We start from the raw sequence: 25,922 nt of genomic DNA, 5'->3' as shown, positions 1-25,922 counted from the left end.
TTTATTTTTTAATACTACGTGATTATTAATGTGAGGAATGGCTTTCATTAGTTATTAGCAAATAATATGGTATTTATTATTTGCCTACCCCATACTGACCAGCAATAGTTGTTAAGCTGTCACTTGGTCAGCCAATATTGTTCAGCAAATATTTCAGGTACAAACCAAAATTTTCTTAGTTTGACTTGATTTTATAAACTCAAGTTCCTTTTAAATCTTTTTAAAAGGATATTTATACACTAGAGGAGTGTATATATAATGAATTTTTAACATATGTTATAGTTTACATTAATGTTGTAATATAGGTAGTGTATTCCAGTGTATTGGTCATTTTATCTGATATTTTTCTGCTAAAACTAACACTAAATCAGTGCTTATGTACTATCTTGAGTTATGGGTTAATGACTTCATTTTCTGTTTCAGGCATTGTATATTACCTTCTTAGTGCAAATTTGAAGTGATTTTTCAAAATCACATGTCCTGATGATAATTTTACTTTTATAACTTGGAAGTCAATTTGGAATTAGTAAAGACTGGTTATTGCCCCTTGCATAATAAATAAAGTTTTTTGCTGTGAGTTTTATCTTCTCTAGAAAAAATAAAAACAAGACCTTAAAAAGTGCATTAAAGGAAAGTTTTCTTCCAATACTTCAGCTTCTTTGTAAAAATCTAATTATAATATTAATTTGCTTGTGTGCTGGCTTGCTTTCTACATTTCATATTAATAAATATTTTCACAGAAATCATATCCTGTATAGTGCCTCTGGTTGGAAATATTGTACCTTGCACACTTATCAGGTTTGTGATATTTCATTAATAGTTTGATATTAAATATCACTTGCAAAACATGGTTTACTATGATGCATTTGTGCAGTGGTTCCATGTCTTTGCTACAGTGTTAGTTAAGAACAAGATGTATAAATGCTTTTGAAGACTTTGGTGTGGTCAACTTTGACAAAGCCCTATTGACTTCGGAAGCTTTATTATTAGAAGTTTTTATCGCTTCTGCTTTCTACCCACAGTATGAGAATCAAATTCAACAATACATTAAATAAAATAACTGTCATTGCAGACAACAGATTAAACGGTCCCTGTACTTATTTCAGTGCAGAATATTAGCATTATGCAAGTTGAGGTCCACTGCTGCAGAAAAGATGCAGTGTGTTTAAAAAAAAAAAAAAAAAAAAAAAAAAAAAAAAAAAAATTGCTGTGACATTCACAATATAAATTTGCTCCAGCTATAAGACAGGGAAGATGTTATCTAGAACTTGCAGTCATATCAAGATTCAATTGAAAATTTACTCATGATATGAGGTGGTACAACTTGCTGCAATATACATTTAGAAATAACGTGTTATAGGATTGCATTGTCAAGCAGTAAACCATTGAAGTTCAAAATTCTGGTGTTCTGCATACTGGCGTTGAATATTCACCAACTTTAGTGATGCAACAGTTAGATCTCTTGTCTGTCCATTCATGTTGGTGGTTTTGTTAGTAGTTCTGCTTATATCCCACTTTTGCACAGGCATTTGGTTTCTGCAATATGTGTATTCTATAAATATTTCCAATGCAAATGTTCATCTGAAATAACCTATAATATAACCTTTGAAATAGTCTGTAATTCCCCCACTCACTACTAAGTCTGTTGGAACATGTGCAGCTGCCCTAACATACCTTCACAGTACACCTTGAAACCCACGGAACAAGTTTCTTTACCTCTTCCTTCATCCCTGTTACTGCTGTATTGTGGAATCCCCTTTACGTGTTTCCCAAGGAATACAATATAAAATCTTTTAAATCAAATGTAAACAAGTTTCTCCTTTCCCAACCCACTATCCATACACAATTGTTTATTATATTCCGCTGAGTCATTTTTGACTCCTGGTGATTCTGTGAACATAGATTCTCCATTCATATCTTTCAGAATTTCCAAGTGCATTCCAGTTGCTTCTTTAGCTCCATCCACCCATGTAATTCTTGGTTTTCCTCTTCACCTGATTCCATCAACTTCAGCATGCATGATCATCTTCTCCAGACTGTCATTTGCTCGCATAATATAACTGAAGTATGATCATTTTTGCTTAATGATCATAGCTTTGAGGGAGCAATCTGGATTTATTCTGTCTGTCACTGATTTATTGGTTTGCTTTGCAGTTCATGGTATTCTTAGTAAGCATCTCCAAACTCATAATTCAAATGCATCTATCTTCCTTCTTTCACTCTTTCTCAGGGTCCAACTTTCACATCCATACAGAACCACAGGGAATACCATTGCTTTCATGTTTCGGATTTTTCTTGCAAGGCTAATATCTTTATCTTTAAAGATCTTGCTTAAATTTGTCATTGCTTTCTTTCTGAGTAATAAACTTCTAATTTCTTCGGTACAATAACCATCTTGAACAATTCGAGATCCTAGGAGCACAAAATTGTTAACTGCTTCCATTTTCTCCCCATCTACTTCAAAATCATTAAGTTCACATGTTGCCATAACTTTTGTCTTTTTGAGGTTAAGTTTAAGACCTAAACTTAACCTCAAAACTTAACCTTTAGCACTTTCTTCTTTAACTTTCATAATAAGTTCCTCCAAATCTTCTTTGCATTCTGCTAGCAAGATGGTATCATCTGCATACCTCAAATTATTAATATTTCTTTTACCAATTTTAATTCCAACTTAAAACTCCTTCAGCCCTGCCATTCTTAAAATGTATTCGCTGTACAAGTTAAACAGGTACAGAGATAAAATACATCCTTGTCGCACCCCTTTACCTATTGTGAAATACTCAGTTTTTCCAAGATCTGTTTGGACAGTAGCTTCTTGTTCATAATAAAGATTCTTCAGAAGGATAATGAAATGCTCTGGGACTTCCATTGTTCTTAACACATTCCACAGTTTCACATGATCTACAGAGTCAAAAGCCTTGATTCCTTGGATATTCCTGTGCTCTTTCTATTATCCATCTCACATTAGCGATTTGATCTCTTGTTCCTCTGCCTTTTCAAAATCTTGCCTGTTCACCTGGCATTTCTCTCTTCATGAATAGTTCCAGTCTTCTGAATGATCTTAAGTAACACTTTACTTGCATGAGAAATCAGTGCTATAGTTCTGTAATTTTTGTACTCTCTTGCATCGCCTTTCTTCAATAAAGGTATTTAAACTGATTTTTTCCATTCCCTAGGCCATGTAGTTGTGATCCAAATTCGCTGACATAGAGCTGTTAAAATTTTATCTGCCTCTTCTCCCAGGACTTTGAGCAGCTTAATAAGTATTCCATCTCATCCTGGTGCCTTCTCACTGGATAGCTGTTGCAGTCCCACCTTACTTCACTTTCCAGTTGTACTGACTCATGTGTATAATCCTGCTCTTCAAATTTCTCAGTAATTTTGGAGACCTTTCTATAAAGGGCTTCTGTATACTCTTTCCATCTTTCTTTGATGTCTGCAGCTTCTGTAAGATATCTTTTGTGTTTACTTTTCAGTATTGTCACCTTGGCACTAAACTTCCCTGTTCTGATCTTTTTGAAAAGATCTCTTGTTTTTCCTTTTTTTGTTTTGGTCTTCTATTTGTTGGCATTCCTGGTTAAAGTATTTTTCCTTGTCTCTTCTGGCTTGTCATTCAAATTCTGTACTTCCTGCAAATTTACTGTGGCCTGCATTTTCTTCCTTTCCTGAGCAGTTTTGGTGGCATCTTCTGACAGCCATTTAAACTTCTTCTTACAAATTGTTGGAATATTCTTCTTTGCATCTGTTTTAATTACATCTTTAATCTCTTCCCATAGTTCATATGGTTTTCTTTCACACAAATTGAGTGTGTTGAATCTGTTCTGTATACTAATATTGTAATCTGCTGGTATGTTTCCAAGATGATGTCTGATTGACATTTGACCCATACACAATACTAACCTATTATAGGTTGATTAACCAACCGCTTATGTATGGGCTCAACATAAAAAAAAAAATAATAATAATAAACAATCCCATATCCAAAAAGCATTAAACAATTTGAAGGAAACTAGGAGTGAACCAACATAGGCAGTGGTTAAGATGTAACATCTACACGTCAGAGGAAAGGCTAACCTCTCTGGTTCTAGGGCTACTACAGTAGATATAATTTTATAGTGTAGTATGACCACCTTGCTTGTTGGAAGCTCAAGGTGGCCAGAAACTATCATTGGACTCCTGACTACAGGTCCAGTCTGCTTTTCTCCCATTTCTTTCCATATACAACATAAATGAAGTCCATCATTTCTTCTTTTTGAGGGTGTATCTTTGAAGAGGTCATTCAGTTGAATGACAGTTTGATAGTATATTGCACCAAACTTAATGGTAACACTCCAAAGAGATGTAATACTGCTTACATTATGAGGAGAGGTCACTACCCAGACCGGTTTCAACCTTTTTTGAGGTCTCATCAGTGAGTAGCTAGACCTAGATGATATCAAAGTTTAAGTGAAAAGAACTTACATACCTTCGCTATATGAATGCCCGAAAGGTGTGCCACTATATTATATTATAACATATTATAACTAAGATGAAACGCCAAACAGCTATTTTTTTCTGGCAAAGTTGATAAATTAAGGGGATAAAAATCCCTTATTGTTTTTCAGCTAGTATGCGAAAGTCTAAGATCGAAAACTACTATCTAAGTGTTTCATGTTTTTACATTATGAGAAAATATCAAGAATAGTGAAGGAGCTTGCTCCACCTTTGCTTCGAGTTGCCTTGGTGTGGTACTACCAAGTGGTCACTTACGCTTGGATTTGCCGATAGTTCGTCGGCATGAAACACTTAGATCATAGTTTTCGATCTTAGAGTTTCACGTACTGGCTGAAAAACAGTAAGGGATTTTTATCCCCTTAATTTATCAACTTCGCCAGAAAAAAATAGCCGTTTGGCTTTTCATCTTAGTTATAATATGTTATAATATAATATAGTGGCACACCTTTCGGGCATTCGTATAGCGAAGGTATGCAAGATCTTTTCGCTTAAACTTTGATATTATCTAGGTCTAGCTACTCACTGATGAGACCTCAAAAAAATGTTGAAACCAGTCTGGGTAGTGACCTCTCCTCATAATGTAAAGCAGTATTACATCTCCTTGGAGCTGTGTGTTTTTACATTATGAGAAAATATCAAGAATAGTGAGGGAGCTTGCTCCACCTTTGCATCGAGTTGCCTTGGTGTGGTACTACCAAGTGGTCACTTAATGGTAACACTTTTAGAAACACTGGTATTTTTACTATTGAATGCAATCTTACTTACTTAGTTAGTCTTACTGCTGCTGTCCTAGTGAGATTAGAGGATGTTTTAGTAGTTATGTATGTTGGGGGGGGGGTGCACAATATGCAGAAGTTCTTAACAGTCCATGCTAATGGCCAAATTGTTTTCTTTGGAGATGTTCACAGCACCAACTGGCTTTCTTTTCTGAGTGCAGATATCACACAGTTTTAGATGCCAGTGCATTTGCTGTCATTTTACCCAAGTTTTTCACATCCCATCCAGAATGTCAGATAACTCTTACAAAATAACTGCTCTCTCCCAAACATTCTTGATATCTTTTTCATGAGTAAGATTATACTGTTGATTTTTTCCATTAAGGAAACAAACATAGACAGCTTCTCTCATATATGTATTGTCTGGTTTTATATTATTATTTACAGCATCTCCATGGAGTCTGGAGACTCGTTGTGGGAGACCCAAACATCATATACACAAATCTTATCATACTTCTCCTTGAATCCATTCACCATCAGGGAACTCATAACCAATTCTGGCAATCAATTCCACTCACTCACCACTCTCCATGCAATAAAAAAAAAATAAAAAATCTGGTCTATCCCCTACTAACCACACTCTTGTACAACTTCCACTGATGGACCCTAGTTCTCTATTTGTCATATATTGAAAATTTTTACTTGCATCAATTTTATAAAATCCCTTTTAATATCGAAAAAGGCAGGTGTCTTGTACTGCAGGGTTAGTACTTGATCCTGTGTTGTTTAATTTTTACATCAATAATAGTGAAAATGGTCTGATGGGAAATTATTAAGTTTCACAGCTTACACATGTGACAAAAATTATATAGAATTTATTCAAAGAATCAATATATATCATCCAACATTACGTGGACATTGTCAGAGAGATAGGCCGTTAACTACATTCAAAAGGTGAAGCAAAATAGTGAGTCATAAATCATGCATATGCTAGCTTGTGTCTCGGTCTCAGCTGAAGCATATATCACACTGTTAAAGTTTAAATAAACAATTATAGTAAATAAAAAAATCAAATAAAATAATTATTAATTAATTGAAAAAGACACCTGCGGACAGTTAATAGTGATCAGTTCAGGTTCAGACAATTCCTTAACGTTTCACATGCTTCAAGAAAGAGACTATCAAATTTGAACTTGCTGGGGTGAAGAATTTTGTCTGGTTCCAAAGAACTCTGTGCTTAGTGTCAATAATGTGAGAAGCAAGGCCAGACTTGCATATCCCAAAAATGTAATATAGTCTTCTTGTTCTTCAATTCTAATCAAGGTAGAGCACCCAGTCTTTCTAAAATAGGAAAGATGACGTGAGCGGGATACTTGATAGAGTATCCTTCTCATGTCCTTTGTTGATGGTAGGAAGGAAGACAGTTTCCGAGCTGGTTTGAAGGAAGCATGTAGATTGAATTTACGAAGAAACCTTGCTATTTTTTCCAAGGTTCCTTTAAGGTAGGGTATTGAAATTCTTTTCACACCGGATTGTAGTCTGGTAGAAGGATGATAATTATCAATTTTTTGAATAGTAGTTTTCTTGTATCCATTAAATATTCAATTGCTTTTAATTTTATTCAGTTCAGATGAGCATATTGTATGAGTTCTGTGTACAATACTCTTGATAATACCTTTTTTTTTTGTGATGAATTATGGCAGAAGGATGAGTGAATGTATCTATCTCTGGCAATCATCAAAATGTTGATGGCACAGTCTATCACTCTACTTTTCAATTTTTTCCATAAAAAATTGTTGCAACTAGTGACAAGTGGGCTTTTTGTTCTCATGAAAACTTTAAAATGTCATTCTGAAATTGAATATGGAGCGAATAAAAAAAAAAAAAAAAAGTATATAGAAATAGTTTTAGATTACTATGGAGAAGACTGCATTGACTTTGTTTTGATAGCAAATACAAATAATTGATGGGAAATATTAAGTTGTTTGCATATGATGTAAAACTGGGAAGAGCGATAGTCAGTGAAAGTGATGTTTACATCTTTCAGGATGATTTAATAGATTGGCAGTATGGGCAAAGGTAAATGGTTTACAGTTTAATGTGGTCAAGTTACTGTTTCCTTTAAGGCCACATCTGGACTACTGTGCACAGATCTGGTCGCATGGATTCTGTGGGGATGACATCATGGAGAGGATTCCAAGGAAAAATAAAAAGAGGAGATATGAGGATTGATGCCGAAGGCTTTTTCTCAGTGCATGGAAGACAGAGTGAGAACAAGAGGTCATTCCTGGAAATTGAAAATTGTGTAAGAGTGTGGTTAGTACGGGTGGTGAATGGGTGGAATAAGTTGCTGGGGGAGGGGATGGGATGCTTCATCACTGAATAACTTGAAGGATAGGCAGATATTGTGTGAATAATGGATCTGCCACGATGAGTCATCTGAATCCATAGATTTCCATGACGTCATAATATCCACTCTTTTTTTTTTTTCCCAACAAATCCACTATCATACCTGTGAAGAAAAGTGAAATCTCTCCTTGGCCTCTGCCCTGTTTAAATTTCCTTTCAGTAGGTTGCTCAGTGGGAAAAAAGACTAAGCAAATGCCAGTACTATATCTGCTATTTGAAAACCATGGTATTGGCACTGAACAAAAGATATCTTGGCCAGACCCATATCTAACTCTTATAGTTTTAAATGGAAACATTTATTTAAACATCTCTGATGTTGAGGTAGGACCAGGACCTTTCCTTGCCTAAAATTTGAGAGATTTTCATCTGTAATAACTGTTTTTGAAATATATCTTCTTCCTATCATGAATTTCATGATAGGAAGAAGATTTTTTAGTCTCATGCCGTCATTATCTTAGTCTTCTAATTCTTCTTTTCTGATTAATTTATATCTGTATAGTATTTTTGGCAATCTACTATTGTCCATTTGAATTAGATTTTCTATCCATTTTTCTTTATATTTATTTACGTAAATATAAAGAAAAATGAAGAAAGGCAGTGTCTGCAAAACATAGCATTTTAAAAAATTTTATGATGCCACGGAGGCAGGAGAAAAGAGTATTTGTTTGCAGAGGAAAATGCTTCTCAACTAAGAGCACCTCCTCTAAGATTCTTTGGAATATGTTGGCCCAATCAGCCATCTCCAGATTTGCTGGATCAGCAAATCTGGAGATGGCTGATTGGGCTAATTTTTTGGCAGCACTTGTTTTATTTTAATCAAGTGACTGCTTCTGATAATGAACTTAACAGAACTAAATGCTAAGTTGGAATATTTTATTTTCTGCATTGATTACATTTTTGTCACTGCATCGGTCCTTCAGCATAGCCAAGAACACCTTACCTGTCCTCAAACATTCCTTAGGACTACAGGTGGTCTTTGTTTGATCTTAGTGTGAATTGTGGTTCTTGCATATACATTGCTTGTTTTTTTAGAATTTGAAGAAAATTTCCATTAATTTTTAGAATTCTGAAAAGCTTAGATATCAAAAGACATGGTCCTGATCATATCTTTCAGCAGGACCAGATGTCTTTGTATAGTACCTATATAATGATGTTGGAGGCTTGATGGATTTTTTACAACACTCAGAAAAGATTAAAACAGAATTTAATACTTCCTATATTTCATGTCAGTCACTGAGACATCTACAGGGATTACAAAAAAAACTAATGTAACATAAATACAAATAACAAACAATACTAAGCCTAACCACGTGGGTGACACTAAAGTCCTAACTAGGTGGAGCGCCCTTTACAGGTGGTTGTAGGTGGCCTGGAATGTAGGGTGGGACCTCTGGTGATAAGTGTTTTCCAAATCTTAGGAAGCTTAATACAACCGTATTTATTAAGATTTGGTTGATTTCTAGAGCTGCTGCAGATTCTAAGAATAGTCTCTTTTTTTTTAATTTGATGTGGTGGAGCATGGTGGTTTTTTTTCCATGATATCCTATGGGTTGTGTCCAAGACATGGTCAGCAAAGCCTGACTGACCATAGTCCTGGTTGCACATGTATGACTTGTGTTCCTTCAGGTGGATGGTTGCTGATCTGCCTGTCTGTCCAAAGTGTGCCAGCTTACAGGAACAGGGTACTTCATAAACTCCAGGCACTGAGAGAGGAGGGAGCTGATCTTTTGTAGAACGGATAAGGGTAGCTAGTTTGTGGTGGAGCTTAAATGCTGTGTGTAGGTTGTACTTGTTTAAAATCTTGGCTATTTTTTTCAGATGTGCCACGGATGTAGGGTATGGTGATGGTTTCTAAACTCTTTCTGATGAGAAGACCGGGGAATGGGGGAGGAACTGATTATTTTTTTGATACTGTGATCGCTGTAGTCATTGGAGAGGAAAGTGTTGTGTATGTGGTCAAGTTCAGTAGTAAGGGCGATTCCACTGGAACAAAGATTGTGGGCTCTTGGTAAGAGTTTTAATAATGCCATATTGTTGAGCAGGGTGATGGTGGAAAAGTTTGTGAATGTATCTGCCTGTGTGCGTGGGTTTTTTATATACAGTGAAGGAAAGTGTACCGTTAGGAAGGCGTGTAACTAAGGGTGTCTAGGAAGGGTAAACAGTTGTTCTTTTCTTTTTCCATCGTAAACTGGAATCTTGGATGTAGGCTGTTCAGGTGACTTAGGAAGGAGTGTAGTGTGTCTGTGCCATGAGGCCAAATAGAGAACACATGATCAACATATCTTAGCCAGATAGAAGGTTTGAGAGGGGGCTGAGGCTATGGCTCATTTTTTAAAATCTTCCATATAAAAATTAGTGAGAGGGGGAAACCCATGGTGGTTTCCTCTATCTGCTTGTAGATTTTGTTTTTCCGAGAAAAATACCCAGAATTGATGGCAAAGGAAAAGAGATCTAAGATGTCAGAAGGATAAACGTTTTCTAAGAGTGTTAAGGTATCAATTGAGGGGATATTGGTAAACAATGAGGAGATGTCAAAGTTTACCAATATGTCTGCATTATCCAAGGTTAAATTTTCTGTGAGGGCTTTAAAGTGTGTCGAGTTTTTTATATAGGAAGTGGACCTTCCGGTGAGGGGGGGGGGGTCAGAGAGTTGACCAGCTGTTTAGACAGTCTGTAGCAAGGTGCATTAGTGGCATCTACTATAGGTCTTGGTGGGGAATTGAGTGTGTGGATTTTTGGTAAACCGTATATTCAGAGGGGATGGGAACAGAAGGGCTTGCGTTTTTTAGTGATGTCCGGGGGCCAGGACGATACTTTTTTTACGTAAGTTTTTTAATTTGTTAACTTGTGTTTTTGTGGAGTCGTGTTCTAGCGGGGTGTAGGTCGAGCAATCTCAGAGAATAATTCCCATTTTTTCGATTGTATTCTGTGGCATTACCCTTGTTCGCTCTGGTGATGATGATACTTTGCTTTTTCTGTAATTTCATGAGAACAGTGCATTGGGCAGACGATAAATTACTTTTTGGCGGCAAAGACTGGGCAAGGATGTTCACAACGTTCAGCTTGATGTTATTTGCTATCTCAGGCGCTAAGCGACAGATCCAGCGTTCGATATTAAACATTATATCAAGCTCCGCCACTTTCAGAGCGGCTGCAAAATTGTGGCCGAGGCTTAAGGCACTGATGCCATCGTTGTTGAGCTTTCTGGAAGATAGGTTAACTACTGTCTGGAGTGGTTGCAGTTTGGCTTTCACCAGGTTGTTATATTTCTTGATGTATTTATCTTTTATTTTTTGAAATTCTTTCTGTGTAGTAGCTTCTGAGATGCCAGAGAGAATAGACCAAAGTTCCGGGTTAAGTACAGCAGAGAGCTCTGATTGTAAGGAGCCAATAGCGGTGTTCATCACGGAGAGGGTGGCACGAGTAGCGGCGATTTGGTCTCACAATAAAGTACCCTGTTCCTGTAAGCTGGCATACTTTGGACAAACAAGCAGATCAGCAACCACAACTATGATCAGTCAGGCCTTGCTGACCATGTCTTGGACACAACCTTATAGGATCTCATGGAATAAAACCACCATGCTCCGCCACAACAAATTCAAAAATGAGACACTATTCTTAGAATCTGCAGCAGCTCTCAGAAATCAACCAAATCTTAATAAATACGGTTGCATTAAGCTTCCTAATATTTGGGAAACACTTATCACCAGAGGTCCCACCCTATATTCCAGGCCACCTACAACCGCCCGTAAAGGGCGCTCCACCTAGTTAGGACTTTAGTGTCACCCACGTGGTTGTGCTTAGTATTGTTTGTTATTTGTGTTTGTTACATTAGTTTTTTTGTAATCCCTGAAGATGTCTCAGTGACTGAGACGAAATGGTTATTAGGGCACATGATTACAATGAAATCCCAATATCCGTGCAGTAGCGTGTTATAGAATTAAATTAAAATATATCTGGAGAAAAAATAGATTACAGTAAAATAAGATAACATATATATAAATTAGTTTACACAATTTTGTATGACACTTTCCCATACTTCAGAGATACCAAGAATGTCATAACGGTTCAGATTTGATCTGTGAAGTAGGGCTTAAGCACTTTTTTTATATAAACGTTCATGTTTATATAAAGATCTATGTAGAAGTTTGGTCTTTTTCCAGTGACTCCTATGGTTTGGGTTTTCAACTCCATGTTGTGCGAGGCCAGATTTCTGCGGTTTGATAAGACGGATATGGTCTTGATGTTCCGAATGGTGTGAAAAGACCAATGTATCGAACTATGGACAGACAGGTAGATCTGTTAATAAACCATTTCGGAACATCAAAACCATATCCATCTTATCACACCGCAGAAATCTGGCCTCACACAAGGAGTTGAAAACCCAAACCATAGGATCCTTTGAAAAAAGACCAAACTTTTACATAGATCTTTATATAAACATGAACATTTATATAAAGATCTATGTAGATCTGTCTACTTTACAGACCAGATCTGAACCGTAATGACATTCTTGCTATCCATAAAGTGTGGAAAATTGTCATACAAAATTGTTTAAAATTATTTTTGTATATGTCATCTTATTTTAATTTAATTCTATAACACGCTACTGCACGCATATTGGGATTCCATTGTAATCATGCGCACTAACTGTACTGATGATGTCCTATCATACTTAAGATGAAATATTTACTTATTAAAACTGATTACTGTGGTTACGTGTATTTGTTTAGTCATGAATGCTCCACAGGTTTCATTGTACAATTAAGTTTATGAATGTTCCGTTATGAAAAGTTACATGCTGAACTACAATGCAGAAAATTATGACCAACAGACGAGTATACTAAGTTCAGTTCATGAGAAGCAATTAAACAATACTTAAATGATGCGATATCAGAGTGTGTCCCGAGAGTTCGAAGAATAAAGGAAAGGTCATGGCATCAGTGTTTTGGGATGCTATAGGCATTTTGTTTATTAATTATCTTGAAAAGAGTAAAATAATAACTGGGGAATATTATTCCTATCTTTTAACCAGACTAGATGAAAAAATTCATGAGAAAAGACCTGGTTTGCAGAAGGAAAAAAATCATCTTTCATCAGGACAATGCACTATGAATTGTTGAAACATCCACCCTATTCCCCAGATTTGGTTCCCTCTGACTTGTATCTCTTCCTCGGTGGTCAGTGTTTTCTTCGAATCAAGAGGTGATTGCAGCTATAGAAGGGTGTTTTGCAGATATTACTGTGAACCACTACAGGGAGAGGAAAATGGTGCTGGTGCATTGCTGGAATGAATGTATTAGTCTTAAGGGAGATGAAAAATAAAAAGAATTTTGACATTATAAATTTGTTTTTTCATTGTTAGGCTGAGAACCTTTCTGACCAACCTCGTAATTCCATTAAACCTCCAACATGATGTCTTCCCTGCAATTAAGTCTTCACACACAGATTCAAAATAGCAGATAAAACACTGGAACTTGTCTCATTCTCATGTCCAATGTATGCAATCGAAAGACAGCTGTATGGTATTTTTGAATCATTGTTATGTTAAACTTAAATATACATTGAAAATATTTTTCTCTTCCATGATTTTAAGTCCTAGGTACCACTCATGTTGTAGATTTAATGGATCTTAAGCACATCACAAATGAATGAAATTAATTTAGCTTCCATTGTTTTTCTATCAAGAAGACATCGTGGTTGTGCATGTGTATGCTATAGTCTTATAGTGGAGGAATGTAGCATGTGCATGGAGAACACAAAGTCAGTGGAAGTAATGAGACGTAACATCCTAGGAAGGAGCTAAGTTGTTGCATGGGAAGTATCTTGCCTTTCATGTCACTTTTTTTCATCACCTACCCTATACTAATAAAGTAATCTGATGTAAAAGTAACATACTTTCTTGAGAGAGATTATCTAGTGCTATGTAATATAAATATAAAATTTAATTTGCAAATATACAAATATATACTGTATTTTTTATAGCCACATACCAAAGGTGCACGCATAGATGTATCTATAAATGAATGCTATGATGGGTCTTATGCCGGAAACCCACAAGATTTATATTCGCAAGCTGGTTTTGCTTTTAGTCGAACGGGACCAGTACGTCGTACACCAGTAACTCATATTATGGTGTGTCGGTAAGTAGTTTAATCTTATGTTGAATGTTAATACATTATGCATATTATCATCTTAATATTGCTAGGAAGATGTACTGTAACTGCTGTGCTTTTTAATATCACTCCTACAAATGAGAGGCTGCAAAGTTTATAGCAAAACAATGCCGTGTGGGCAGAGGTCTATTAAAAAAGTAATCTGTTGATATTCTTCCTGAAGAGCTGGAGATGGAAATCTTTGGGGAATACTTCATGAGGATGGCTGTTTGTTCCACATAGCAAAGTTAGATGGAATGAAAGATGAATGGAAATAGCAAGTTCAATAAATCAGCACTTCATCTAGACAAAAGGATGTTATGCAGCTGTTGTAGGTTTAGCAGAATGGAAGGTAAGCATTCTGTAGAAGTTATGTTTGCATGAGGAAAAGTGAACAGTAAATGTTGGTCCAAAATATGAGATCTAGTTATGACTTTAGAGGTGAGTATTATGAAAGGTGGTGGTGGGGGGGGGAAATGGGACAGGCAGGCAGGTAAGAACTAAGGCCTTTTTTGCATGTGAGAAAAGAAAATATTCTGCTTTAGAAGCATTAAAGGTGGTAGGTTGCTATCACTCCTCTCCCCATAATTGAAAGATGATATAGAGACCAGTTTGTAGACCACAGATAATAGATGATGATGAAGCTTGAAATGTTTATGCACTACAGTGTTTCACACTAAGTTATCACCATGTTGAAGGATTGTATAGTCATAAGTGTTCAGGACACCTGGTAATAGAGGATCTTGAAGCTTGTAATGTTTAAGCATTGTTAGATTTGTCATGAGTAAGAAGAATGGAAAATGCTATCATCATGAAAACTGGATGAGATTTGAGGTGAGTGAGAGGAAGTCGTGTATGGGGGGGGGGGCAAAATACCAATACCTCAAGCAATACCTGCATTATTTTAAAAAATTGAAGATAGAATACCTCCCAGCATTACATGTGGTAATGCTGGAAGAAATCCAGTTACAAAGGGATGAAGGCAGATCATAAGATGGCAGTCTGCTGAGAGGCACTTACTGCTGTGTGTGTGTGTGTGTGTTCCATCAAGTCATTTTCGACTGCTGGTGATCCCACGAATACACTTTCCATTCAGATCTGTCCCTGACCATGTGTTTCAGAATTTCCAAGTGCACTCTAGTTACTTCTTTAACTCCATCCACCCATCTAATTCTTGGTCTTCCTCTTCTCCTGCTTTCATCATCTTCTCCAGACTGTCATTTGCTCGCATAATATGTCCGAAGTATGACAATTTTTGCTTGATGATCATAGCTTTGAGCGAGCAATCTGGCTTTATTCTGTCTATCACTGATTTATTGGTTTGCTTTGCAGTCCATGGTATTCTTAGTAAACATCTCCAAACTCATAATTCAAATGCATCTATCTTCCTTCTTTCACTCTTTCTCAGGGTCCAACTTTCACATCCATAGAGAACCACAGGGAATACCATTACTTTCATGTTTCTGATTTTTCTTGCAAGGCTAAAGATCTTGCTTAAATTTGTCATTGCTTTCTTTCTGAGTAATAAACTTCTAACTTCTTCGGTACAATAACCATCTTGAACAATTCGAGATCCTAGGAGCACAAAATTGTTAACTGCTTCCATTTTCTCCCCATCTACTTCAAAATTATTAAGTTCACATGTTGCCATAAATTTTGTCTTTTTGAGGTTAAGTTTAAGACCATATTTAGCACTTTCTTCTTTAACTTTCATAATAAGTTTTCTCCAAATCTTCTTTGCATTCTGTTAGCAAGGTGGTATCATCTGCATACCTCAAATTATTAATATTTTTTTCCACCAATTTTAATTCCAACTGAAGACTTCTCCAGGCCTGCCATTCTTAAAATGTATTCGCTGTGCAAATTAAACAGGTAAGGAGATGAAATACATCCTTGTCCCCCCCTTTACCTATTGTGAAATACTCAGTTTCTCCAAGATCTGTTTGGACAGTAGCTTCTTGTTCATAATAATGATTCCTCAGAAGGATAATGAAATGCTCTAGGACTTCCATTGGTCTTAACACATTCCACAGTTTCACATAATCTACAGAGTCAAAAGCCTTGCTATAGTCAAGGAAACAAAGGTAGACATTTACTGCTAAACCCTAGTAAATGCATTCAAAATGTCAAGTGTAATGTAACAGCACAGGTTTCTCCAAATCTTTCTGTGGTACATGGCTAGAGATGGATAATATAGGCAATATCTGTTGTAGATCTTGACTGGTAAAATCCATATTGTCAGTCCCTGATTATTGGACAGTTTTCGAAGTGTTGAAGAGGTTGACTGTTGATACCCTTCTCCATTACTCTAGACAACGCTGATGTGAGATCAGTAGGTAGATGGTTTGGAATCTGTATGTTTGGTTTTCTTCCATGTGTGCAATGAAGCAAGCTGAGCGTATAATAGTGTACATATGTTTAAGGACAGGTATTATTAAGTCATACTTGGCACTGTTAATGACTAGTGTCAGGGTTAGCTGCCTATGAAGCTAGTTTTTTTTGTCTCAAGCTGCTTGCGATGGTTTTTACTTTTATATTTATTTAGTTAGTTCGTTAGTTTTTATTATTACCCTGGCACTTCTCTTAGAATGGGAAATGAAGGTCCTTATTTCATAATGGATAATTTCTGAAACATAGATAAGAAGTATTTAGATGTGGCCACTCGACTATGGAAATGAGAAGCATGACTGTTGTAAATCTTCCCAGTAGTACCAAAGGATACACGGTTGTGAGCATTTCACTAGAGATGAAACTTGTATTACATTATGGTCTGAATTACCAAGAGTAGAGGCCACTCAATAGCCTACCTGGAAGAAAAACCAGTTAAGAATATATTTAGAGTGGTGGGTAAGTGGAGAGTGTTGTCTGGTATTTAGTTAGCTGGTGAACACGTTGTTTTAATTCATTACTTATAACAGATACCTCAGCTTCTTTTCCAGTTGGGTCAGTGGAATTAAAATATGGGAGTAAGTTGGAGTTCAAAGTTTAAGTTGGGAAGGATTGCAACTTTACTGTAGGCATGATATGCTGTGGATCTTGACTGGTATAATCCATGTTATCAGTCACTGATTAGTGGATGTTTTCTAAGTGTTGAAGGTCAGAATTGGGACAGATCAATTAGAGGAGATTCAAGTTAGGCATCCTATAGCAATAACTTAGAGTTTGCTGGAAACTGGATGTCATGTTTATATATTTGCTGATGATGGTGCACGTTAATTAAGTTGGTGTTTATTCTATGGGCTGTTGGTAATGCGAATATGGAAGAGGTTTTTTTTTTTTTTTTTTTTTTTTTTTTTTTTTTTTTTTTTTTTTTTTTGTGTAGATTTGTTTTATTTACCATAACCCACTGTGTCTGTTTGAGTTTACTTTTTGTGTTAATATTAAGAGGTGAAGAAGAAAAATAGCAAGGGAACACATAGTAGGAACAGATAGTACCTGAGACATATCACCCATACCGAGAAGCATACCTGAATATGGTCTCTCTTCAGGCATGGACTTGTAATGTAGATGGCAGTAGGATAATGAACTAACCAACTGAGAAGCTACCTAAACATATTAGCACCACGTTCAGCCTGGTATACTCTTTGGCAGCCAACCAACTGCTGCTGCTGTACCTGCAAAGATTGGGGATTCTCTTTATCTTCATATATTTCACATATCCTTGAAGAGGACCATCACATTGCATGTTAGAAGGTTGTGGGAACAGAATCCAAAACTCCAATCTAGGTACTGTTTCACCAGGTGATGAAGTCATCTTTCACCACCAATGACATCTAGCTAACAATGCTTCCAGCCATCTTCATATTTACTTAACAGGACTATTTTCTTCTCCCTTTCAAGTGACTTCTGAGCTGAGATGCAAAGACTTTGAAAAAGGCAAATCAGGTAAAGCCAGAACATATTATTTATACATTAATCATTATTCACACAATCATACCTCGAACTCATTCGCTGAAGAAGCATTCACAACCACCTCTAGCAACCCATTTCATCCTTTCATGACCCCTCCAAGCAGAAAACTTAATCCTAATACCCTTGCTTACCACATTCTTCTACAATTTCCAGGAATGATCCCTTCCTGCCATATACTGAAAAAAGTATCAATTCTATAAAACTCCTTTAATAACTTATATGCTTCTATCATGTATCCTCCTTTTTGCCTGTCAGCTAGTATATTCATCGGTATTATACCCAACAAAATAACTGATAATGAAAGCTTTGAGAGGTTGAAGATTATCTTGTGAGCTCCTCATCATTCTGTGTGGCAGTGGTTAATACTTGTTTGCTTTACTGTCAGTGAATATGGACATGTTATTGTTGACTTGTCCTTGCTGACAGCATTTCACATGCAGTAGTGAAGTTCCTTAAAAATGCTAAACTAAATACACTAGAGAAGTAATCAGGTTAATTAACAACCCATCTCTCACCAGTTCACTTTATCCGTTCTCACATGTGTTCAGTTACTGCTGTTCATATAAATACTGTGACTAATGTTCATCTAAACTGTCATCAGTATATATTCAATTCCTCTTTTGTGATTGGATTGCCATCATCTAGTTTGTTTTATCAGTACACCATGGTTTTGTATCCTCAACCATGCTCCCTTACAATTACCTATTCTCTCTCTCTCTGAGTTGAAATCCTCTTTTACTTATGACAGAATCCTCAAGATCTGCTATAATCAATTCCCTGCACTTCCATCTCACTAACACTGATTGTTGACCTGGCAAGGCCCAATTTACAACAGCATGCCAAAATTCACAAAGTTGTCTTAAACAAAGATTTAACCATTCTCAAATCGGGTGAAGACAACTTTGTGAATTTTAGCATGCTGTTAACGCAGTCCTGTCATACAGTGTAACTGTGGCTGTGAGAAGGGAACTGACAGAGTTTGAAAGAGGTTTTGTGAAAGTGATAAGATGCCATGTTGCAGACCTATCTGTTTGCAAATTGTTGACAAATTGGGCCTTCCCAGGTCAACAATAAACAAAGATTTAACCATTCTCAAATCAGGTGAAGACAGCTTTGTGAATTTCAGCATACTGATAAAACACAGTCTTGTCATATTACTGCAAGAAAGATCCCCTGCTTCACTCTCTCTCCCTTTTGAATTATATCAATAGTCCCCTCAACCTCTAAAATTTTACATCGGCATTCTTTTTACTTTGACCCCTAATAAGAAATACACTGCTTGGAAAGAAGACAATGGGCAAGGTGTATCATACCTTGTAACTAGTCATGTGTTTGTAGCCAGTATAACTTGGAGGAATATGATGTTCCAAAGTTATAGGATCTGTTTCCAGGTGACATAGTGAAGTTTTAAAGAGGTGTTGTTATAGAATGTTATAACATTTAGTTATAACATTTAGTGAGTGTACAGTTCACACTCACTAAATGCAACTGTAGGATTCTATGAAGGATATCTAAAAATTGGCATTTGTCTTGACGACACGTCGAATGTAGAGTACTGGGTATTGACTCAAACACAAATCTGCACAAACTTTACGAACCAAGGCTCACGACATGGGTTTCCATTGTAGGACCGAAATATGCAAGCCCCCACATTATCCGAACCAGCATGCAGCATCTTCAGTGGTGAAAAAAAGTGTGTACAGTGGGATATGGAAACTTGGAAAGCTTTGTTATGAATCACACTACTCCATCTCTTACCAGAGTATATAACCCTCAGTGGCAGTGTGATGGTATGGCCTTGTTTTTTCCTGGTCTGGCCTTGGACCTGTGTGACGCCATGAACATTGGCCTCCAAGAGGTATCTGAACATTCTGGACAATGCAATGCTTCCTACTTTGTGGTATATTTCGACAGAACTGATCATTGTCTCTTTCAGCAAGACAAATCACCATGTCATAATGCTGCTGTAACTGTGTGGTTTGTGGACATGAACATCACCACATCTGTGGGGTGAACTGGAGCATTGGGTGAAGTCACGGGATATCTGCCCCACCACAGTTCAAGATCTCATTACATGCTTACGGGAATAATGGTCCAAAATTCCCATTGACTGCTATCATACACTTGTGGAAAATATGGCCTGTAGGATTGCTGCAGTTATTGCAGCGAATGGAGTTCCTACATCTTATTAAGGTTGGCAACATGGCTGTTTGTTCCTCACACTATGGTGTTTGTTGATTTCTTTCCAAGTAGTATACATATTCCATCACAATCCAGCACACCCACATGCACACACTGAACTTTTCTATTTTGTGAAACAAGTTTCATGAAACAGTATATGCCCTTACTACTTTGTAAACTAAAACATAAGAAAGCTCATTAACATTTAAATACAACAACAAAAAAAACTCACTATTAACAATATAAAAATAGAAATTTAATACTTATGAAGATAGGTGCTGCTATTTGTTTGATAATTAAATTGGAACACTTGTGCAAAATCAAGTCAAAGTGTTTTAAAGCTATAAAATATGTGAGGTTTAATCTTTTCTATTTTATTTCATTAAAAAAATTGCTGGTTGCAACTCCATTTCAAAAAAACTACAGCCAGAATACATCATTAACTTCATTTGTGTATTAAATTATGAAATAGTTATGTCATTTTTAGAAAACAGATTTTGATAGGGATTTACAATTAATTTAATATGATCTGAAACACTGGGTTTCAGATCATATTAAAAAGGTTTGTGTGTGTGTGTGATGCACACACAAAAGGTTGCATGACTTGTAGCAAATCAGTGCCGCGTGTGGACAGAGGGTAAGAAGAAAGGAGGAATCTGTTCACAGTTTTATTTGAACAGTTGAAGGTTGCATTATGTGGGAAAGGTGGGGTGTGGGGGGGGACTGTTCCAAAGAATTTCATAGTACATGAAATGAAAGAGGAAACAGAGAAGTTTGCCAGTTTCAATCTGGACTGTAAATCGGTGTTGGTTAGCTGCAGTTCTTATTCTTATGATTTGGAAGAAAGTGGGGGAATGATAGTGGCTAATTCAGCAGAGTACTGTCCATGAAAATATCTCTAGAATCTCTAACACAGAAACATGAATGGCTATGGGAGAAGGATTGAAGTGGATTGGTGAGAGAGGGATCATTAATTAACCAGATTGTCCTCTTCTGAATAGCATCAAGCATTCTTAGAGAGGATTTTGGATTTATATACAGTTATCAGTTATAATGATATGATTATTGGAAAAGTTCTGCAATTTTTGGCATCTGCAGAAAATACGGTTGAGATGCCTTATGGGAAAGGTTGGTCGTGTAGTGCTGTCCAGTAAGGTTAATTTGATTGTTTTTGGTTATCAGGGTGTTACTGAAATTTAGGGGAAAGGATCTGAATTCTTTCTTGTGAGAGAGCAGATATGAATGAAATATTGGTAGGAGATTTGATTTCAAATGCTGATTATGGTGGATCTTGATGACTATGAATTGGGCATTACAAGGTTTGTCAAATTAAAAGGAAGAATGGAGTGTACTGTTGACAGGAGGAAGAGAGCAAGTGAAAGTACAGAACCCTGGGGATACTCCTGCATTGGTAAGGAAATCATTCAATATGATTTGTAGTTAGTGACCAGTGAGAAATCTGGTGATTCCGTTGCAGAGAGTGGAAGGAAGACCATAGAATGGCAGTTTGCTAAGTAAGCCTCTGTGTCTGACCTGATCAAATGCTTTAGAAATGTTGAGTGTGGCCATGTGAGTTAATCCAAATTTTTCCATGTCTTCAGTGCAGACGTAGGTGGTTAAGACTAGAAGATTGCCTGTGGATTGAGACTGGCAGAATCCATATTGCTGGTCACTGTTTAGTTGATAACACTGTTTAAGGTTGGCAACATGGCTGTGCAATACTTCTAGGTTGTGCAAAAGTTGGCTGTTGATGACTTTCTCCATAGTTTTAGAGTGAACAGGAGTGAGAGCAATTGGTTGGTAGTTTCTTGGTGAACTTTTATCATCTTTCTTTGAATGAGCTGGATGTGGGCCTTTTTTCCATGCTGTAGGGAAGATGTGTATTGAATAGGTTAGATTGAAGAGGTGATGCAGGATTGGTGTTAGTTCTGGGGCACTAGTTCTGAACACAATAGTTGGGATGCCATCAGGACCAGATGTCTTGTTTGTATTCAAGTTATTAAGTGACCAAAAGTCTCAACTACAGTTTGGACAATGTAAGTTTGCAGAATTTGGCCTTTTTGTCAACCAATCCAAGTCAGATTTGGATTGGTTGATGGTTATTTTGCAGCTTTTGTGAGCTGCAATATAGACACAGTGAACAACTGGAGTTTTGGTCTTGAGTCACTGTTGGTATGCTAATTTCTTTTCTTATATTATGTTGGCACAGTTTTGTGTGTGTGTGTGTGTGTGTGTGTGTGTGTGTGTGTGTGTGTGTGTGTGTGTGTGTGTGTGTGTGTGTGTGTGTGTGTGTGTGTGAACAAAGGCTTGGATGTTGGCCAAGTATTTCGGGTAGAGTGAAGGCCTTCATTCCAGTGAGAATAATTTTTGTTATTTGCTTTGAGTGTGTGTGTTTTTGATCTGTAGAACTGAAGCACTAATTGGACCATGGAAAGGAGGAGGAGAAATGATGGGGATCATCCAGTTTTGCATCCTTGTTGTGCCAAAGGAAGACTAAGATCTTTTGGATGAAGGTTGTTCCTTCACCACACCATGGGTGGCACCTGTTCATGGTGGAGGGAACCTCCCGGTGAAAGGGTTTTGCCCCTTTAACCGTTATTACCATCTACTCCAGACCACCATCACTGGATCTAACTCATTGCTACCATGTAGTGCATCACATGGATATCCAGCAAGGGAGATCCTGGAAGCCTTGCACTAGTTTGGTCTCTGCTTCGACAATATGGGTCCTGGATGGCCCAGCCAGGATCAGTTAGTGAGTGGGCTTGCCTTCAATGGTCAAGGGTGTGGCAGTAAGTCTCCTTCCCCATGAAAGAAGACAAGGGCAAGGCTTGGTGTTGTCCTTGTATAGCATCTTGGATAGCCCTGGGCTTCCATTTGTTGCTCTGTAGTGGGTGGCGAGCTCTGATAATGAATCCTTTTTATGTTGAGCCCATACACAGGTGGTTGGGCGATAGTTCATTAGCACTATACAGTATGGATAGTGGGTTGGGAAAGGAGAAACTTTTTTATATTTGACTGTATATTGTATTTTGTATTTCTTGTGAAACACAATGGGGGGGGGGGGAGAGACTGTTCCACAATACAGCAGTTGCAGGGATGAGGGAGGCGGAAAAGAAACTTGTTCTGTGTGTTTCAAGATTCTCTGTGAAGGGATGTTGAGCAGCAGCTGCACGTGTTCTGAGCTTAGTACTAAGTGGGGGAATTATTGATGCTATTTCAGATGAACATTTCCCATAGAAATATTTGTAGAATATACATATTCTGGAAACCAAACATCTGCAGAAGTGGTGGGAGTGAGCTGCTAAGAGATTTTGGGGGCTCCACCCCATATATGAGAGAGCACTATTCAATAGTTGGGCGGATTTGTGATTTGTATAAGGTTAACAGCTGTTCAGGGGTGAAGTAATGTCTTGAGCAAAAGAAAAATTCAAGTTTTTTTTTTTTTGAAGCTGAGGATGCAATAGTTGTGATGTGTTTATACTAGGAGAGGTTTGATGTCAGGATAATTCCAAGAAGATAAATCTCAAATTATCTAGAAATTTCGGTATTGTCAAAAATAATATTGGGGGGGGAAATGGTTGTTTTTTTTATGAGAAATAAGAACTGGGTTTTATTAGTATTAAAATTGCTGAGGTTATTTGAACCCATTGGTGAATGGCTTGGAGAGCAGTGGTGGTTGAGGTGAGTATGAAAGGGAAGAGTGCAATGTGCTGTCACCTGCAAAACTGTGTTGGGTTGGAGGTCAACTCAAGTAGGTCACTGATACATAGAAGGAAGAGGGCTGACAAGAGAACGCAACCTTGTAGAACCCCAGCATTAATTGAATGGTGAGAGGATAAGGAACCAATCATCTTCATACACACAGTGTGCATCCAGACAGCTGGCAATCCAACTACAGGAGTCCTGGGACAGACCAAATGATGGTAGTTTGCTCAGTAAGCCTTTGTGCCAGACCTGGCAAAAGCTGTGGAGATATTGAGCACAACCACTTGAGATTCGCCAAACTTCTCAATGACATTTGTCTAGAAATTGGTACCTTCAAGGAAGTTGAGATTTGATGATTATTTCCCATTACTTTAGACAGGACTGATGTGAGCGTGATACGGTGTTAGTTGGACTGCACTGACTTTTCACCCTTCTTGGGAATGGATTGAATATAGGCCCAATTTCCATGCTGTGTAATAGATACCAGTAGAGTAAGAAGTATATATAGGGATCACATAGGATAGGAGTCAGTTTTCGGTGCACAAACTTTCAGGACAGTGGGAGGAATGCTATTAGGGCTAGGAGATTTTTTTTGTGTCTAATTTGGATAGTATTTTTCTGGTCTCTTTCTGGCAAAAGGATATAGAGAGCATTGTATGTAGGACATCTGGAATGGTTGGGGGAGAGCATTTATCATTGTCACTTATACATGCATTGGAAACATGCCACTTGGACAGACTTCTAGTTTCCTACTTTTAGCTCTTTTGAACTCTGTTTTGTAAGCATTTATTATTTTTTTTTTTTTCTCTCATCTATTTTGGGCTTCAGTATAAGCTCTAAAGGAAGATGGAGTTCTTGATTTAAGCCAGTTATGGTGTGTTTGGTTTTACATTTGTGCAGCCTTGGCACATCTTTTGTAGAACCAGGGTTTAGTTAGGGAATTTAGAGTAGTGTTGGAAATATATGTTTCCATGCCAGTGACGATTGCTTTGGTGATAAGTTAAGTGCATATGTTTGGGTTGTAAGGCTGGAAGAAATAGTCCAACCATGGGAATGAGGCATAGAAGTCGCTGAGGCTGTCCCACTTGGTACTGTTATAATGCCAAACTACTCGTATGTGAGTGGCTGTGTAAGCGTTGTTGCATGGGTGGGGATATGAGCACTAGTTTGTGGTCGGAATTACCTAGAGGGCCCACTACATTCACTGTGTATTTCGAAGGTCATTGGTGAGGAAGAGATCTAGGGTGTTTGAGGAGCAGTTCAGGTTATCTGGTATTTTGGTTGACATCTGAACAAATTGCTTAAGGACGTTAGTGATGGGAAATGTTTCAGCATCACTGTCTGCAAAATCTGTACAACTCGAGGAGGAAAGCCAGTTGGTGTTATGGACATAAAAATTTCCTAGGAGAATCATTTTGTTGTTCGGAAAGTGCGACTGGAGAAAATCCATTTTTATCATCATCAAATTCCTGACATGTTCCCTCAAGGGGTGTACAGGATATGATAGTACTACGTCAAAAATTTCCATCATTACTAACTTCCTATCTACAATTTTCCTCCAAATTAGTCTGTTACTTGTCAAGACTCCAATATTATCATTATCAGACCTTATTTTTCTATCGTCTTAGGCACATTGTACCGTATCAATCCACGTATACCTTGGTTTTCCTCTGGGTCGATTTCCTCGCCCATTCTGTTTAAGTGACCATACCACCTGAGGTTAGCTCTGCTAACGCATTCCTGGATGCCGACAATGTCAAGTTCTTTCCTAATATCCTCGTTTTTAATATGATGTTGCCATTGATGCCATCTGTTCATGCCTCTAATCTTTCTCAGGACTCTCATATCTGCAGTCTCTGGTCTTTGGTCAAGTGTTTTACTTCTGACCCTGACCCACCTCTGAGATCCATAAGTTAAAACTGGTTTGAACACTGTCTTGTATACAGCTTATTTAGTGTTCACTAATTTCTCTCTTATTCCATATGAATTTATTCAATTGACTTCCTACTATACCAGCTTTATTGATTCTGTTGTTCATTTCCATATTTAATTTACCATCCTCACTAAAAATCGTGCCTAAGTAGGTGAAATGTTTTATTTGTTCCACAGATTCCCCGTTCACATCACAGTCGACATTTTCAACAATTCTACCTATTTTCATTGTCTTAGTCTTTTTAATGCTGACCTTCATACAATATCTATTACAACAGTTATTCAATTTAGTCAGGGAATCTTGCAAACTTGTAGCGGATTTATTTAGACGTATAACATCGTCCGCATAAAGCAAAGAGCTGATATTAACATCTCCAATTCTAATATCATGTTTAATACCACTTTCCTTCATAAT

General features: G+C 37.3%; 1 protein-coding gene across 3 annotated transcripts in view; it reads left to right on the top strand.

The window, feature by feature from the left end:
* The window catches only part of Su(z)12 (Polycomb protein Su(z)12), a 498,478-nt gene that overhangs the window by 340,296 nt on the left and 132,260 nt on the right, over positions 1-25,922 (top strand). For all 3 annotated transcript variants that reach the window (XM_090397603.1, XM_090397604.1, XM_090397605.1), the window contains exon 11: positions 13,605-13,762. In XM_090397603.1, the coding sequence (XP_090253729.1) occupies positions 13,605-13,762 (158 nt within the window). The remainder of the gene's footprint in view (positions 1-13,604; positions 13,763-25,922) is intronic.

The sequence above is a fragment of the Typopeltis vanoorti genome, chromosome 9, assembly GCF_054136105.1.
Source record: "Typopeltis vanoorti isolate ZY-2024b chromosome 9, IOZ_Tvanoo_1.0, whole genome shotgun sequence".
NCBI lineage: Eukaryota > Metazoa > Arthropoda > Arachnida > Uropygi > Thelyphonidae > Typopeltis > Typopeltis vanoorti.
Note: the sequence above shows the minus strand (reverse complement) of the source record. Positions and strands in the feature narration are given on the sequence as shown.